The 13111-nt window shown below is 38.7% G+C and overlaps 1 protein-coding gene across 12 annotated transcripts in view; it reads left to right on the forward strand.

Annotated features, from left to right (window-relative positions):
• The window catches only part of LOC131360314 (unconventional myosin-IXb), a 55926-nt gene that overhangs the window by 19363 nt on the left and 23452 nt on the right, over window positions 1-13111 (forward strand). For all 12 annotated transcript variants that reach the window (XR_009205874.1, XM_058400614.1, XM_058400616.1 and 9 more), the window contains exons 3-8: window positions 7221-7315; window positions 9670-9732; window positions 10034-10133; window positions 11010-11110; window positions 12559-12688; window positions 12905-12994. Coding sequence is in view for 11 of the 12 variants with exons in the window: in XM_058400614.1 (XP_058256597.1) it covers window positions 7221-7315; window positions 9670-9732; window positions 10034-10133; window positions 11010-11110; window positions 12559-12688; window positions 12905-12994 (579 nt within the window). In the remaining variant the exon portion in view is untranslated. The remainder of the gene's footprint in view (window positions 1-7220; window positions 7316-9669; window positions 9733-10033; window positions 10134-11009; window positions 11111-12558; window positions 12689-12904; window positions 12995-13111) is intronic.

Genomic DNA, 13111 nt, shown 5'->3' on the forward strand with positions numbered 1-13111 from the left:
AATGTTATATTTGTTTCCGGATTGTCTGGATCTGGATCTGTTTTGGCCCTACAAGGCTGTACTTGCCCATTGTCTGTCTCCATATATTGATTTGGAAAAACAGGAATGAATTTGATACTCTAACGGCAGGCACTGTTTATTTAGCATTGTTAAGTGCAAATTATAGTCCGTCAGAGCCTAAATCTAATTGTGAAGGGAGGGTGAATTACAGCTTTATTAAATTGTGCGTCTGTTGCTGCATGTGTAACGGATTTGCTTTGTATCGCTGTCATTAGTGATCATTGAATGATCTTCCGTTCGGCCAAAAACACGTCGTCACCATAACCATCATGACCTTGCACGTTGTCCTTGATGTGTTTGTTAGACATAAGAGATTTGTGACATGGTACTCATATGTATGGCTGCTTTTCCATGCAGCACAGACTGGGAATGAAAACGCACAGCGCAGTTTGATCTGCTGAATATACTTTACCGTTGCAAGTAAATGGTACTCACTTAATTTTTAAATATATTTCGAGCTATACTGACACTTGCATCGGTCATCTTCTGTATCAAAATGTTTAACTGCCATGTATTATACCAGTTTATTGTAAATTGCAGCTTGTTTAATGCCACATAAATGTCTGTATCTAAATGTGATGCATAAGGACAATGTAAGGGATTTTGTGTTGACGTCATTCTCAAAAACGTCAACTGTTCATCAGGCATTGTCTACATAAGTAGAACTTTCAGGGGATTTGATCTTTTTGTGTAGAAAGAGATTGTACAAGGATATTCAGAGAGACTGTACAAATTGGTTAAAATGATCAATAGTTTGACAGTTGTTACTCAAAGAAGGAACAGATTGCTCGATTCCCTTTAATTCAGGTTTCTCTTTTCTCTCTTTTGCAATATACCACAGTGCATAGTTCCTTTTTAGTATATTCATGTGAAAGAAGACACTGAATGTGAGATCCCCTTTGAAGCATCACTCTACTGGCTGTATAGGCAGAACTAGACGTCTTTTTCCCTTCTGTCAGCATGGTCATCCCTCCACAGGCTTGGTTTAGCTTGCTACTTCCTCCTTGCTTGTGGTTGCAGGAAAGGCCTTCGAAACTGTTCAGCAAAAACAGAACCGGTCTGCATGTTTAAAAGCACAGGCAGCTTGAGTCCTGCATGAAATCATCTTTTTGGCTTCCCCCGAATATAAAACTGCAGAAAGTTGGAAGAGATTTCCACATTAAGAAAAGTCTTCCACGTTATGAAATGGCTGCCGGCTGTAATGTGCAGTGTATTTCAGACATTTGCAAAGGGACTCAATTACCGAGTGATAACACATCTTGTGATTCCTTCTGAATTGTAGATTTTATGCACCCCAGCCCTTTTCCAAATGTTGTCCATTGCACATCTTCGAACACTGAAATCTAATTACAGCTAAGGAATATTGTTTCATGTCTGTGCTTAATCACATTTAAAACAGTTTGATTGCATGTGCTTTGCCTATAAACAGTTGTGTGTTTTGACTCATGATGATCTAGAAGAGCTGAATTTGAGATCTAAAAGGCCTAATCTTCAGGACACAGTGGAAATATTTGGGAATGTGAGGGAGTATGAAGTCAGTCTCTGTTTGCAGTGTTAATAAACAAACTATTTAGAAACCTCTTTTCCCTCTTTCAGCACAGAATCAGGTTGCAGACATAGCGGTTATAAAACAAGGCTGTACATGCAGTCTCCTGCAAGAACAAGCCTATTTAGAGACCTTTTTTGAAGCACTTCAGTTTAGTGGTTGATGATGAGCATTCAACTGTGCATCACAGAGTTCATGCTATTTGTTATAATTTATAAATTAGTATTAGATGAGTGCTACACCATTGAGCGACTGTGAATGCGTTGACAGTGAAGGGTTTTTCAGTTTGGGACACTGATGCACTACAGATGGATGTAACTGCTGAAATCTGGACACTGATTGGTCTAAAGGTGTTGATCAGTGCTTTATAACAACATCTCTGCCAGTAGTGCAGCTGTTTACAGGTTTATATGAATGCTTTGGTTCCTAGAAACTAAAGGTAATAAGCAAACTTGACGGTTGTGTCAAGAACGCCACTACGTAGTTGATTGATTTCCTGTAATAGCATGATGCTAGTGGTTTATTCAAACAGCGTAGAGACTTCCTGTAGCCCATCTCTTTCTTTCTGTCCTCGATGACCTTCTGTTGTAGCACGCTAATCGGGCTAATGACTGCCAAGTCCGTAGCCAATCAGAACTGTGTGGCCATCTGGCCGAATCTCAAAGCAAACCTTTGTTAAAGGTCAAATCTTGAGAGTTTATTTATGTGAGATATATCAGCTCGCAGTCGTATTATCTATCACATTTACTTGTTGTTGGTGGAAACTGGACATGTGGTATCTTAGGATCGCAAGCAATCAGCAATAAGTTTATTTTGGCTTAAGAAAAATAAGCAAGGAAAACTGACTATTTCTTTTTAAATCTTTCCTTCTGCATTTCTAGCTGTCATTATTTGAGGTCTAATTGTTGGTGCTGTAGTTTTTAGGAATCTTTCCAAGTCAAAAAGAGCCACCCACAGATCCCAGCGCAGTGTACAGACAGGTTAGACTGGTTCCTCTTTATTCAGTATTTCTCTGCTAAAGGTCTGCTTTTATCATGGTCTCTACATGCCTTACACAAGTGTCTGGAGTAGAATAGCATCTAGAAAAACATCCAGTCGTTTCAACATACTGATAGCTGATGGCATTTTTTTCCTTTCAGTCAGAGCACCTGAGTAATGCTTTGTGCTACTTTTACACACAACAGTATTTTATGAGTGTTACATAAAGACATATAGCAGATATTTATGACCTCCTTCTGCACCGCCTCTCAAATCAATGGATTAAGGTGAGCTTATAAATTGTTAACCAGTGCTTTTTATTTTCTACCACAGCCCGACATTTAATGCAGACAGAACCTCCTACAGTTCGGTGTCTGAGCCGACAGGAAGCAGAACTCTTTTGTGCAACAGGAAGTGGTTGCTGTTATTCATCTCTCCGTATTGGCTCAAAGATGCATTGTTCCTCAGGAAGTCCCCAGTATTGGACTTATTATTTATTTATTTATTTATTTAATTTTCCCCTGTTCTTCCTTCAAGCCATTATAATAACTGTGGGTTTCCACTATATTTGGATGTGTGTAAGGCATGACCCTGAGCATATGGCCATGTCGGAGTATATGCACACGTTACTGTAGTTATTTTGATTTACTTTTGTAAGTGAATTCAGAACACAAAGATAAAGCAGCTGTAGATTTTGAGCAGCAATAGAGACATTTGGGCAACCTTTATTTTGGAAAATACGATGACAGACAAGGGGTCGTTTTTTTTGTTTTGGTTTGTTTTTTTTGGTCCTCTTTTAACAAGTGAACAAAAGAGGTTGGTAAGGGAGCCGCTGTAACACAAGTCAGTATTTTATTGTTAATTAAGAAATTGTAATTGTTGGCAAATGGCTCTTGTATGCATGGAATAAAGCACTTGAGGATTTGTTGTTAAAGGAAACTGATTAGCTATATCTATAGATATTGTTAGTGTGTTTGTCATAATCTCTCTGTAACTACTGCGTCTTCTCGTCTGTTTTCTTATGCACTGATAAACACCCTTTCCCTTTTGTCTGCATGTATATAGTTTTGGCTGTCATGCACATGCAAAATAATATGTATATATTATGAGAGACAACCAAAAACTGCTATTAAACTGCATGCCCCACTAATAATAATTATCTTTGGATGCTAATACTGTTCTTGAGAGTTCTTAGCATGTTTGCAAATCTAATTGTCTGAGAGTGTAGCTCTGTTAATGCGTTGCCGGTTTAATTAGTGCCTGTAGGCACCAACACTAATTGACTGTACATCACTGAGGCGTTGACCTCAGAGCTAATGTTGGGGAATTTCTAGAAGAGAAAGAAGTCACACAGGCCGCTTAAGATTGGCAGAGATGAGATCACAAAGATGTGTGATTGTGGCTGAATTCACAGGCTGCATATAAAAAGAGCTATAGTTAACGATCATGTGAATTCCTGATAGTGTTGTTATCCCGCAAGCTCTCTGCTTATTGCTCTAGTTTGATAATAGGACCTTTGTTACTGCGTGTCACATTGTATTTATGGAGCGCTGGAGTGGATTTCCAAGTGGGGACATGAAGGCTTTGTGTAGTTTTAGATTATACTCCAAACTGGTCTTTCTATTGACTTCAGCAGTCAGTTGTTCCACTTTATACAGAGCCAGTAATAAGTTTAACTTAGCATGTTTCCATAGCCAAAGGCTGTTTCAGAGAGAGAACCACAGAAGTAACACAAGCAACCCAAAGCAAATGAAGTACAGGGAATAACACAGATATGCAGACACGCAGGTTCAGATATAAATGTTACGTTTTAATTTAACATTTCCTGTTCTGATTAATTAAGGATATCTACAACTAATAAAGATCCAGTACAGAATCAGTCAGACCTTTCCATTTTTCTGAACTACCGGAGTCAATCTTTTTGTATTTGTGCACCCTTTTTGCCTCTTTGTTTCTGTGGGTATTCTTAAATGAAGACAAAGTATTCCCCTTCAGGTAATTATAACCATTTCCTCATACCCCTTCATCTTCCAGCCAATCACAGCCACTCTGCTAGGGCATGTTAGAATCTGAATTATTTCAGTCTGCAGCATTCAGAAGTCTGACTGGTCCTGTTTGGTTCAGACTGCTGACAGAATTTACACCAACTGGAAATGACTAATTAAATTCCAGCATTTGCCTAATGAACAAAAAAAATACATAGCTCTAAATGGATGAACATGTCTTTTGGAAATTTAGGATTATGAACTGTTTCGCTGTCATGATTTTTTCCTCCCTGCTCAGTTTGATCCACCCACCAGCCGACCATGTGCATCTTTTCAAATAACATAACATACTTGGATGAAGCGTATTCACTCTCTTCCGTCTACACGAACTCACAGACACCCGTGATTGGGTAGCGTCACTGTGAGAGACACGCCCTCACAAAGAGAGTGCCAGTTTTTCTCCCTTGCTTCCCAGCCACAGAAGGCTATGCCATTGCCAGGATTCAAACTCTTGATCTCTTGACAATAGGCTGGGACAACTAGAAAAGCTGTCCCAGGTCCAGGCCAGTTAAGAGGCCCAGGAGGGTTTAGTAGTCCACTGATGAGCAACGGTTAGGGAGAAAAAAAAAAAAGACGTTGACTGGTTTCAGCAAATGATCAGAAAAGTAAATTCGTTTTTGTACTCATTCTTTAAAATGGTTGACATTTTAATTATGTACATTTTTTAAATGTATTCCTTTATGTTAAATAATTGATATTTGTAATATCAGTTTAATCAAACGTATGAAATATTTCACGTTTGTGGAAAGGTGGCAGTTGCAGGATGAAACTCTCATTTAGAAGCATTAGGATATCAGTGAGTTAATTTAACAATAAAAAAAATCAGTATTTCAAAATATACAGGTGCTGGTGTACATCATTTAAAGCTTGAACCTGTACACATTTCAGACATAGAATATCTTTGCTGAAAGAAGCAGGTTGAGGACTGCATGGAATAATAATCGTGTGTATGTATGGCCTTTTCTCAAAATGGCTATCTGAAAAACATCCACATTCCCATTTTGGCTGGCGTATGGAACACTAGCAGTCCTATTTGGGATGCACCCGGGTCACTTTGTCCTTTTTGCATTTAGTTTCCTGTGCTCAGTAAACAGTGAGCGCTATTCATGCTTTTAAGCCCGCTGGCTGAGGTTGGCATTAACCGGGGGGAGTTCTGGAGCGCCAAATGCCTCGTTAATCACACCCTGACTCAATGTCGTTGCCTGTCCCACACCCACACACACACACACACACACACACACACACACACACACAAGGCCCAGTGAACCTCTAGAGCATATTCGGTCTTTTCTTACTACCTCCAGCCTCATATAGCTGAGGAAGTGGATGCAAGTGTAGCCCGAGTATCCCAATGACTCCTTCTTTTTGTTTTGTTTTCTTAAAAAAGGATTTAAAAAACCCCACAGTTTAAAAGCAGACCAGAAACTAAATTAACAATATGTGGCAATCAGTCGAATGCTAGTTTCAGTTCTGTTGTTTATCTTGTTTTGAGGATTGGGTCCGAGTTTACATCGAGGACTCTTTCAAAACTTTTCAGAACTGTGCCGGTTGTTAAATAAGCCTCAACACTTATAGGAATCGCTGTTAAAACCACGCTTTAACACTCCTCTATGCCATGAGACTAAACAGATCTTCGAGGTTTTTATTGCTGATGTGGTGTTTACTGATGCAAAATTGAACAGGTGATTTAATTAGCAGAAAAAAGTAACAGATAAAATCGTGTGTGAATTACTTTATCTGCTGTTTCTCAGTAGCACAGATCAAGGTTTGAGAATGTTGAATGTTACTCGCTTGTTTTTATTTCGTTGAAGGTAAATCTATACATTTCAGGTTTATTTATTGACAGGGGAGTTATGTGTTTGGAAAGCTTGAATCTGATTCGCCAGAAAGATGATGTTTGATTTTTTACTATAACTGTTTAACTTCTACAACTAAAGTAGTGCAGCTGCAAATCATAAATCCACTATCCATTATCATTTGTATAGTAATAGCCCATTCCCACTGTCCTATACAGGGTACCTACCACAGAAACAGACCTAATAGGTGTGTAATTATGTTGATGTTTTCTGTAAGGAGAAATGTTTGACATTTTTTGCAATGCTTGTTTGGTGTCAGTGGTTTATAAAAGTCATGTATAAAGCTTTAATTTTCCAAACATGTTCAGGGCAGAGGAGTTTATGCTTTACTGTTTCTTAGTACCATGACAAGCGGTGTGGGTTTATGTGTACGTGTGTCCTCTTAACTACAAGAGAGATTAAAAAAAAACACACACCTTTTCTGTACCTGCATGTTAGATCTGTCTGTTTTTGTGGAACTGATTCAATGGTATGTCGTATGTGGCTATACAACAAAACTTTCTCACTAAATCTCCTGTTATTCTTTGCATAGCTTAGAAATGGAAATTTGCAAAATCCCCTGAAGTCTTGAAGATTTTTGTATCAGTGATATGAGAAATGAGGCAAAAAAGGATGTCAGAATCCCTAAAATTGACAGAAATGGGAAAAGGATCATTCTCCTGGCAAAGAATTTTCCTACAGTGAACCAGTATTTTTTTTTTTTCCATCTCACACACCTTCCTTCTGTTTGTTTAGGCATTCGGCAACGCAAAGACAGCCCACAACAACAACTCCAGCCGCTTTGGGAAGTTCATCCAAGTCAACTACCTGGAGAGCGGAGTGGTCCGGGGGTGAGTTTGTCACATCTGTTTTGCATTGTGTGATCAAATGTGTCAAGTCATAAGCAGCACATCCAGGCATGTTGTCTAATTTCTTCAGCATCTGTGTATTCGACCCAGATGTGTTCAATTAAGATTGGACCCAAACGCTAACAGGGTGGCCCATAACACATGAAGCAGAGCTGCATGAGAAAACAGGGTTTTGAAGAACTAGTGTGGTTATTATGCACGTCAGAGCAAAATCATGTGTCATTTCCTCTCTTAACCCTAAGAGAATGTGCATGACTAGAAATACGGAACTGCTCTAGACTTGGGCAGTGGTGATGGTTCCGCTTAGATTAAACCGTCCATGCTGAGCCTTATCTTTCTGATAAGGTTCGTCCGATTATAACGTTCTGGTTTTTGTTCTAGACAATATCAGAAAAATGACAGCATCTACTCATGAGTGAGAGAGTTTATAAATCACCAGCTCTTTACTTAACTCATTTTACATTTAGAAAGGTCGTGTTAAACCTCAGGATTAGGTTCATGTGGTTATTACAATGCACTGTAGTTAGAACAGTGTGGGCATTCTAGTATCTGCACCGTTTCTAACTGCTTTAATTAGATATACAGTCATGTAATTGTATGTGAAAGGGCATTACAGTGTAAAGGCATATTTATAATGCATTGATTATCAGTATGCTTTATAAGCAGGGTTTACTTACAGCTCAAAAGCTCAGCTCCCCATTTGCTTAAATTTTTATGTCCTGAAAGTTTTTTATTTATAATTTTTTCTTTTTTGAAAGTCATGGTAATGATGTTAATGATAACAGTAACGATAGCAAGGAAGTGCTCTCTCTGCAAAACTGCAAACTATCATGTGTGTTTCTTTGCACACTTGCTTTGCTGCTTCATGCTTGTCAATATTTTTGTGTGCGCAATTTATAGCAGTGTACGCTTATTTTTAATGTCCATGGTCACTGATGCTGCTCTTCACACTTCACATCATTTTGCATGTTAACTGTTTAGTTCATCAGTTCAAGGCAAAATACACTTCTCATTGATCCATTTTATTTCTGTAACGAAAACATTTTTCTCAAGCCATCCATTTTTTTTCCTGCCCAAAGATTAAACACACACTATGTTGTAATTACAATTCCTACACAGGATCTTCCGCAGAGGATTTGAAGGCAGCACAACATATTAACATTCCCACACATGAGCCTGGCTGAGCTTTTAAACATTCTGGACTGTGTATTGCAACGATTTGCATGAAATAAATCAATAAATGAACAGCTATTACTCAGTTACCCATCAGTGCTACCACAAATGATACAGGAACCAACAAGCTATATCTTAGAGGTGAACTCCCGAAACTGTATTAATGTATATCCATTGAACTGGAAGCATTTGCCAAAATCAACAGAATTGCTCATTCTTTGCACTCATTAGTGGTTTCTTTTTGGGTCTACACTACAGCAATCTTTTTTGGGGATTTTTGCTGCTGCACTCTCGGTTTTTCCATCGCAACAGAGATGGTGATAATTAAAAACACTTGCATGGAGTCAGACAGAGATTAGATCCAGTGCAGACGCAAGCTGCTTTTATTGTGGAGCGAAAAACGGGTCACGCTGGGTGCAATGGGCGCTTTTTGTCTTGTGTCTGAGTCTTTGTCAAAAAGTCTCCTTTGGACAACAATATGCGCAGCTGGCGCTATGTGTGGTGCACGTGCTCAGAGCGAAACAATAGCAGGGCTGTACCAGAGTGAGTACGGCAACCAAGGAGGCTCAGTAAACCTGATAACAAAGCTGGCAGCTTGAGAGGATGCTTTCATGCACTTCATTGTTCTTTGGCTGAATGCAGCCCCATGCAGTCAACCCCACTCCATTGATGAGCACTCAGTAAGTCTTTTGCTTTTGTTATATCCTGAGACTATGGGGTTTTGTTTGTTTGTTTTTTAGGTACAACATGCGTTTTGGTGGTCACTTATCCGTCCATTCTGAGGCATCTCTAAATACAAGATGTCAGTGTTTTTTTCTTTTCTTTTTTTTTACTTGCATGAGCATTAAACCGTAAATGGAGACGTGGTTGAGTTCAGTGATCATCTGTGTTCTTGAATAATCAGTGTAGCTCTTTTTTTCGGTTCTCCATGTTAGAATAGCGCAGCTTCTGACCGCATGGTCGCATCACTTTGACTTGAGAGTCTTTGTTTGTTTGCAGTATTGTTCAGGCCATCTGCTTCTGCTGTGTCATTGACCAAAAGCCTCTCACAACCTTGACTCCTATTGACAATTGACAGCCAACAGGCCTGATTCATAATCAATCACTACATGCAGCAAGGAAAGACGAGCATCATGTAAATCAATTGTTCTCTGTTTTTGTAGGGCAGTGGTCGAGAAGTACTTGCTGGAGAAATCCCGCTTGGTTTCCAGAGAGAAGAATGAAAGGTAAAAAAAAAAAACACACAAGCCTATGTTCATAGCATTCATTTTTTAATATTATTTAACTTTTAAAGACATCTTTTTTAAAATAGTATCATGCTAGGTATTTTCCATAGACTCGTATTTTTAGCAGCCCTCTGTATCAGTGATGAATTATAGAATGTGAGAACTAGGTGAGATTCCCACATATTATCTGTGGTAGTGTGGAAAAACAACCCCTGGTGGGGTGTAATATAAACACAGCTGGGTAAGTTGGAGCACAATCATCCTTATCTCGCTCTCTGAACTGCCATTTTGTCTCACATAGAAACTACCATGTGTTTTATTACCTGCTGGTGGGGGCATCTGAGGATGAACGCAAGGAGTACAAGCTCCTGCAGCCAGAGAACTACAACTACCTCAAGCAGGTGAGTACAGGTTAAAATTGGCCTTATAGTGTTTCTCAAATTCCCCAAGAGTTTTTAAATATTATAAATAGTGCTTCACTAACACCATTTTGTTAATTACTAGTATTAGAGACTCAGTTTGTAAATGTACTCAGTTTGTATGGTACTCTGAGATGCCGATGGGGTCACAGGAGATTTTTTACCGCCCTTGAGATTACAACAAAGCCCCATCTGTCATATTACAATGATTATTTAATATAGAAATAAGAGATATTAACAATATTCATGGGATGATCACTGCAAGTAACTCTTCTGCAGAAGTACAAACTCTGCATCACTGGTGAAAATCCAAACTTTGTGAAGTCTAACTGAGTTGACCATAGGCATGGCTGATGCATCTTTAAGATGTATACAACTAGTTGCATGTTATATTTGCTAAACAAGTGCATACATTTTTGCCAAAAAAAAGGTTGAGAACTTCTAACCTATAGTCTGGACGGTATGAGATCTGGCTGGTTCTCTCATATCAATCTGAGACTTCCTGTGAAGTCAGTTGCCACATCCTGGCGGTTTAAGCAGTCTGTTAATACTTCTGAACATGTTCAGAAGAGAGTGTAAGTTTCTGGTGTCTCAGTGATTGGCTAGCATTAACTGCAGAAAGTGTACAGCCATCCCTTTGAACCAGAGAGCTGGCTATGCATCAGTTTGTCTGTAGTTAAATTTATAACCTCCTGTTACCTTTTTACCTTATTGGTCAGCCTTTATTCTTATATTTATCCAGTTTTCATAATCTTACTCTTAAGAATGTCGGTACTGAGTCTTACACATAAAACCGAACATATGCTAGACCGCAGATACAAGCGCGGAACTTGTATTTTATTTTCTTATTCCCAATAGCAAAACTTTACCATAGAGGATGCAGACGACCTTCGGCACGACTTTGAGCGCCTGCAGCAGGCCATGGAGATGGTGGGCTTCCTGCCTGCCACCAAGAAACAGTGAGTATAACAGAATGTCCTGAAAAGGCCTTATTCCTCTTTTACCACAAAATTTTGACAGCAAGTGCAGTTTTTATTAATGAATAGCATGGCACTTTTTATTTGTTTATGGTTATGTTAAATCTTATAACAATTAAGACCTTAACAAAGTTTTCTAATGGTAACGAAAATGAAACTTTTTTTTAGTTTAGTTATCCAGAGGGTACAGACGGTGTATTTCATGATGGATAAGTGTGTTTTTGTTCAGTTTTGTAGAGTGTCTTGTGGGTTAGGGATCATAGTTAGGCTTAAAGGAGGAGTCTGATCATGTCCAGCTCCATCACCTTGACTTTTGGTTCTGCACTTAAGACTGTTGCTGTTATCTGTGATGGACAACGTTAAATCTGCAGGATGCAGTTAATTTATATTATTGTCTGCACAATGGAATAATTGGTGCTGGCCAGAAAGTGTTCAAATCTAGTGAATTTAGCTTAAAGCTGCTGTATGAACCCTGTAACAAGTATAGACACTAATGTCCCAGTTTTCAATTACAAAGTGAAGTTTGTTTATAGAGTACAGGAAGTCCCTCTGTGTCCTAAACCACATCGGCTTGGCCTAGTGACACCCTTATAGACCTGGGTGGTTTGAGTTGCGGATTTATTAACTGCATTAACTCTGTTGGTCCAGTGCCAAACTAGAGAATCAAATTCTTGACATCAAGTATATCTTGGCATTTGGGTTGGTGGAAAACTTCCTTCAGTTTTATTTGCTCCAAGTGTTCCCTCAGAAGTAAACAAATGACTGTGGAGTTGAGCAGCACTGAATCACTGCATCGAGTTGCTTATACAGCTTGTTACTCACAACCTGCACATGTTGATTCATAGTTTATGTTGGCCAAAGAGGAAGAACATATCTTAACTAGAGTGAATTATGTTCGGAATAAAACACTCAGCATTTTGCTGTTTTAGGAAAATGATCAACAAAATGGTGGTGTGAGGAAGCAGAGTTATTGTTCCTAATGTAACCACATGTCTTTAAGTGATTTAGACCTCTTTATACCACAGCAATTTGCCACCCATTAGAATTTCCTTTCCCTTTTTTTTTTTTTTTTTTTAATTTATTCAAGAATGAAATGTGCTTTTCATCCCTTTATAGATAGATTCAGTTCCTGTTCTCACTTGCATTATTAGGAAGTTAATAAGACAAAGAAAAGCTTGTAATAAAAGTTCTCTGTCCTGAAGATGTCAGAAAATTTGGTTACAGCTTTACTTAAAAAGTGCTGACAGTGGAGGCTCCTTCCGTAAATGTTAAACATGCATCTTGTTCCTGTAAACATCTCCCCATCAACTACATGTTAATTTGGCCTAGTTTTTTAGTTTATGTATAGAGTCTGCTGTGTACACTCTTTTTCAGACCAGTGAGACCCGAAAACAGCACCATGGTGTAATTATGTTTAATGACTCTTTCAGGATATTCTCAGTGCTGTCAGCAATTTTGTACCTGGGCAACATCACCTACAGCAAGAAAGCCACAGGCAGGGATGAAGGACTAGAAGTGGGACCACCTGACGTGCTTGCTAAACTTTCAGAACTTCTCAAGGTAAAAGACTGATAGCAATGGCACAACAAGAATGATAATACAAGTAATCATAACTTGTAACAATGTGTTACAAGCAAAAATTGTATTGTTACAACCATGAGTAATCCTTTTTGCATAAATATGTCTTCTTTTTTTTTTTTTTTTGTCTTAACAGTTATTATCAGCAGAATAAATTTCAGGAAGTTATAAATATTGCCATTTATGTGTGTTTTGCAGGTCAAAGAAGAGCTGCTAGTTGAGGCCCTTACAAAGAGGAAAACGGTTACAGTTAATGATAAGCTGATCCTTCCTTACAGCCACAGTGAGGTGCAGAGGCCAAATCTTTAATATCACACACTTTTAATGGAAATGTGTGGTTCCTAGATAATGTTCCCCAAAAGAAAACTGCCTGACTTAAAACCTTCACAGATTAAGAGCTAACAG

Source organism: Hemibagrus wyckioides, linkage group LG10, assembly GCF_019097595.1.
Source record: "Hemibagrus wyckioides isolate EC202008001 linkage group LG10, SWU_Hwy_1.0, whole genome shotgun sequence".
Taxonomy (NCBI): domain Eukaryota; kingdom Metazoa; phylum Chordata; class Actinopteri; order Siluriformes; family Bagridae; genus Hemibagrus; species Hemibagrus wyckioides.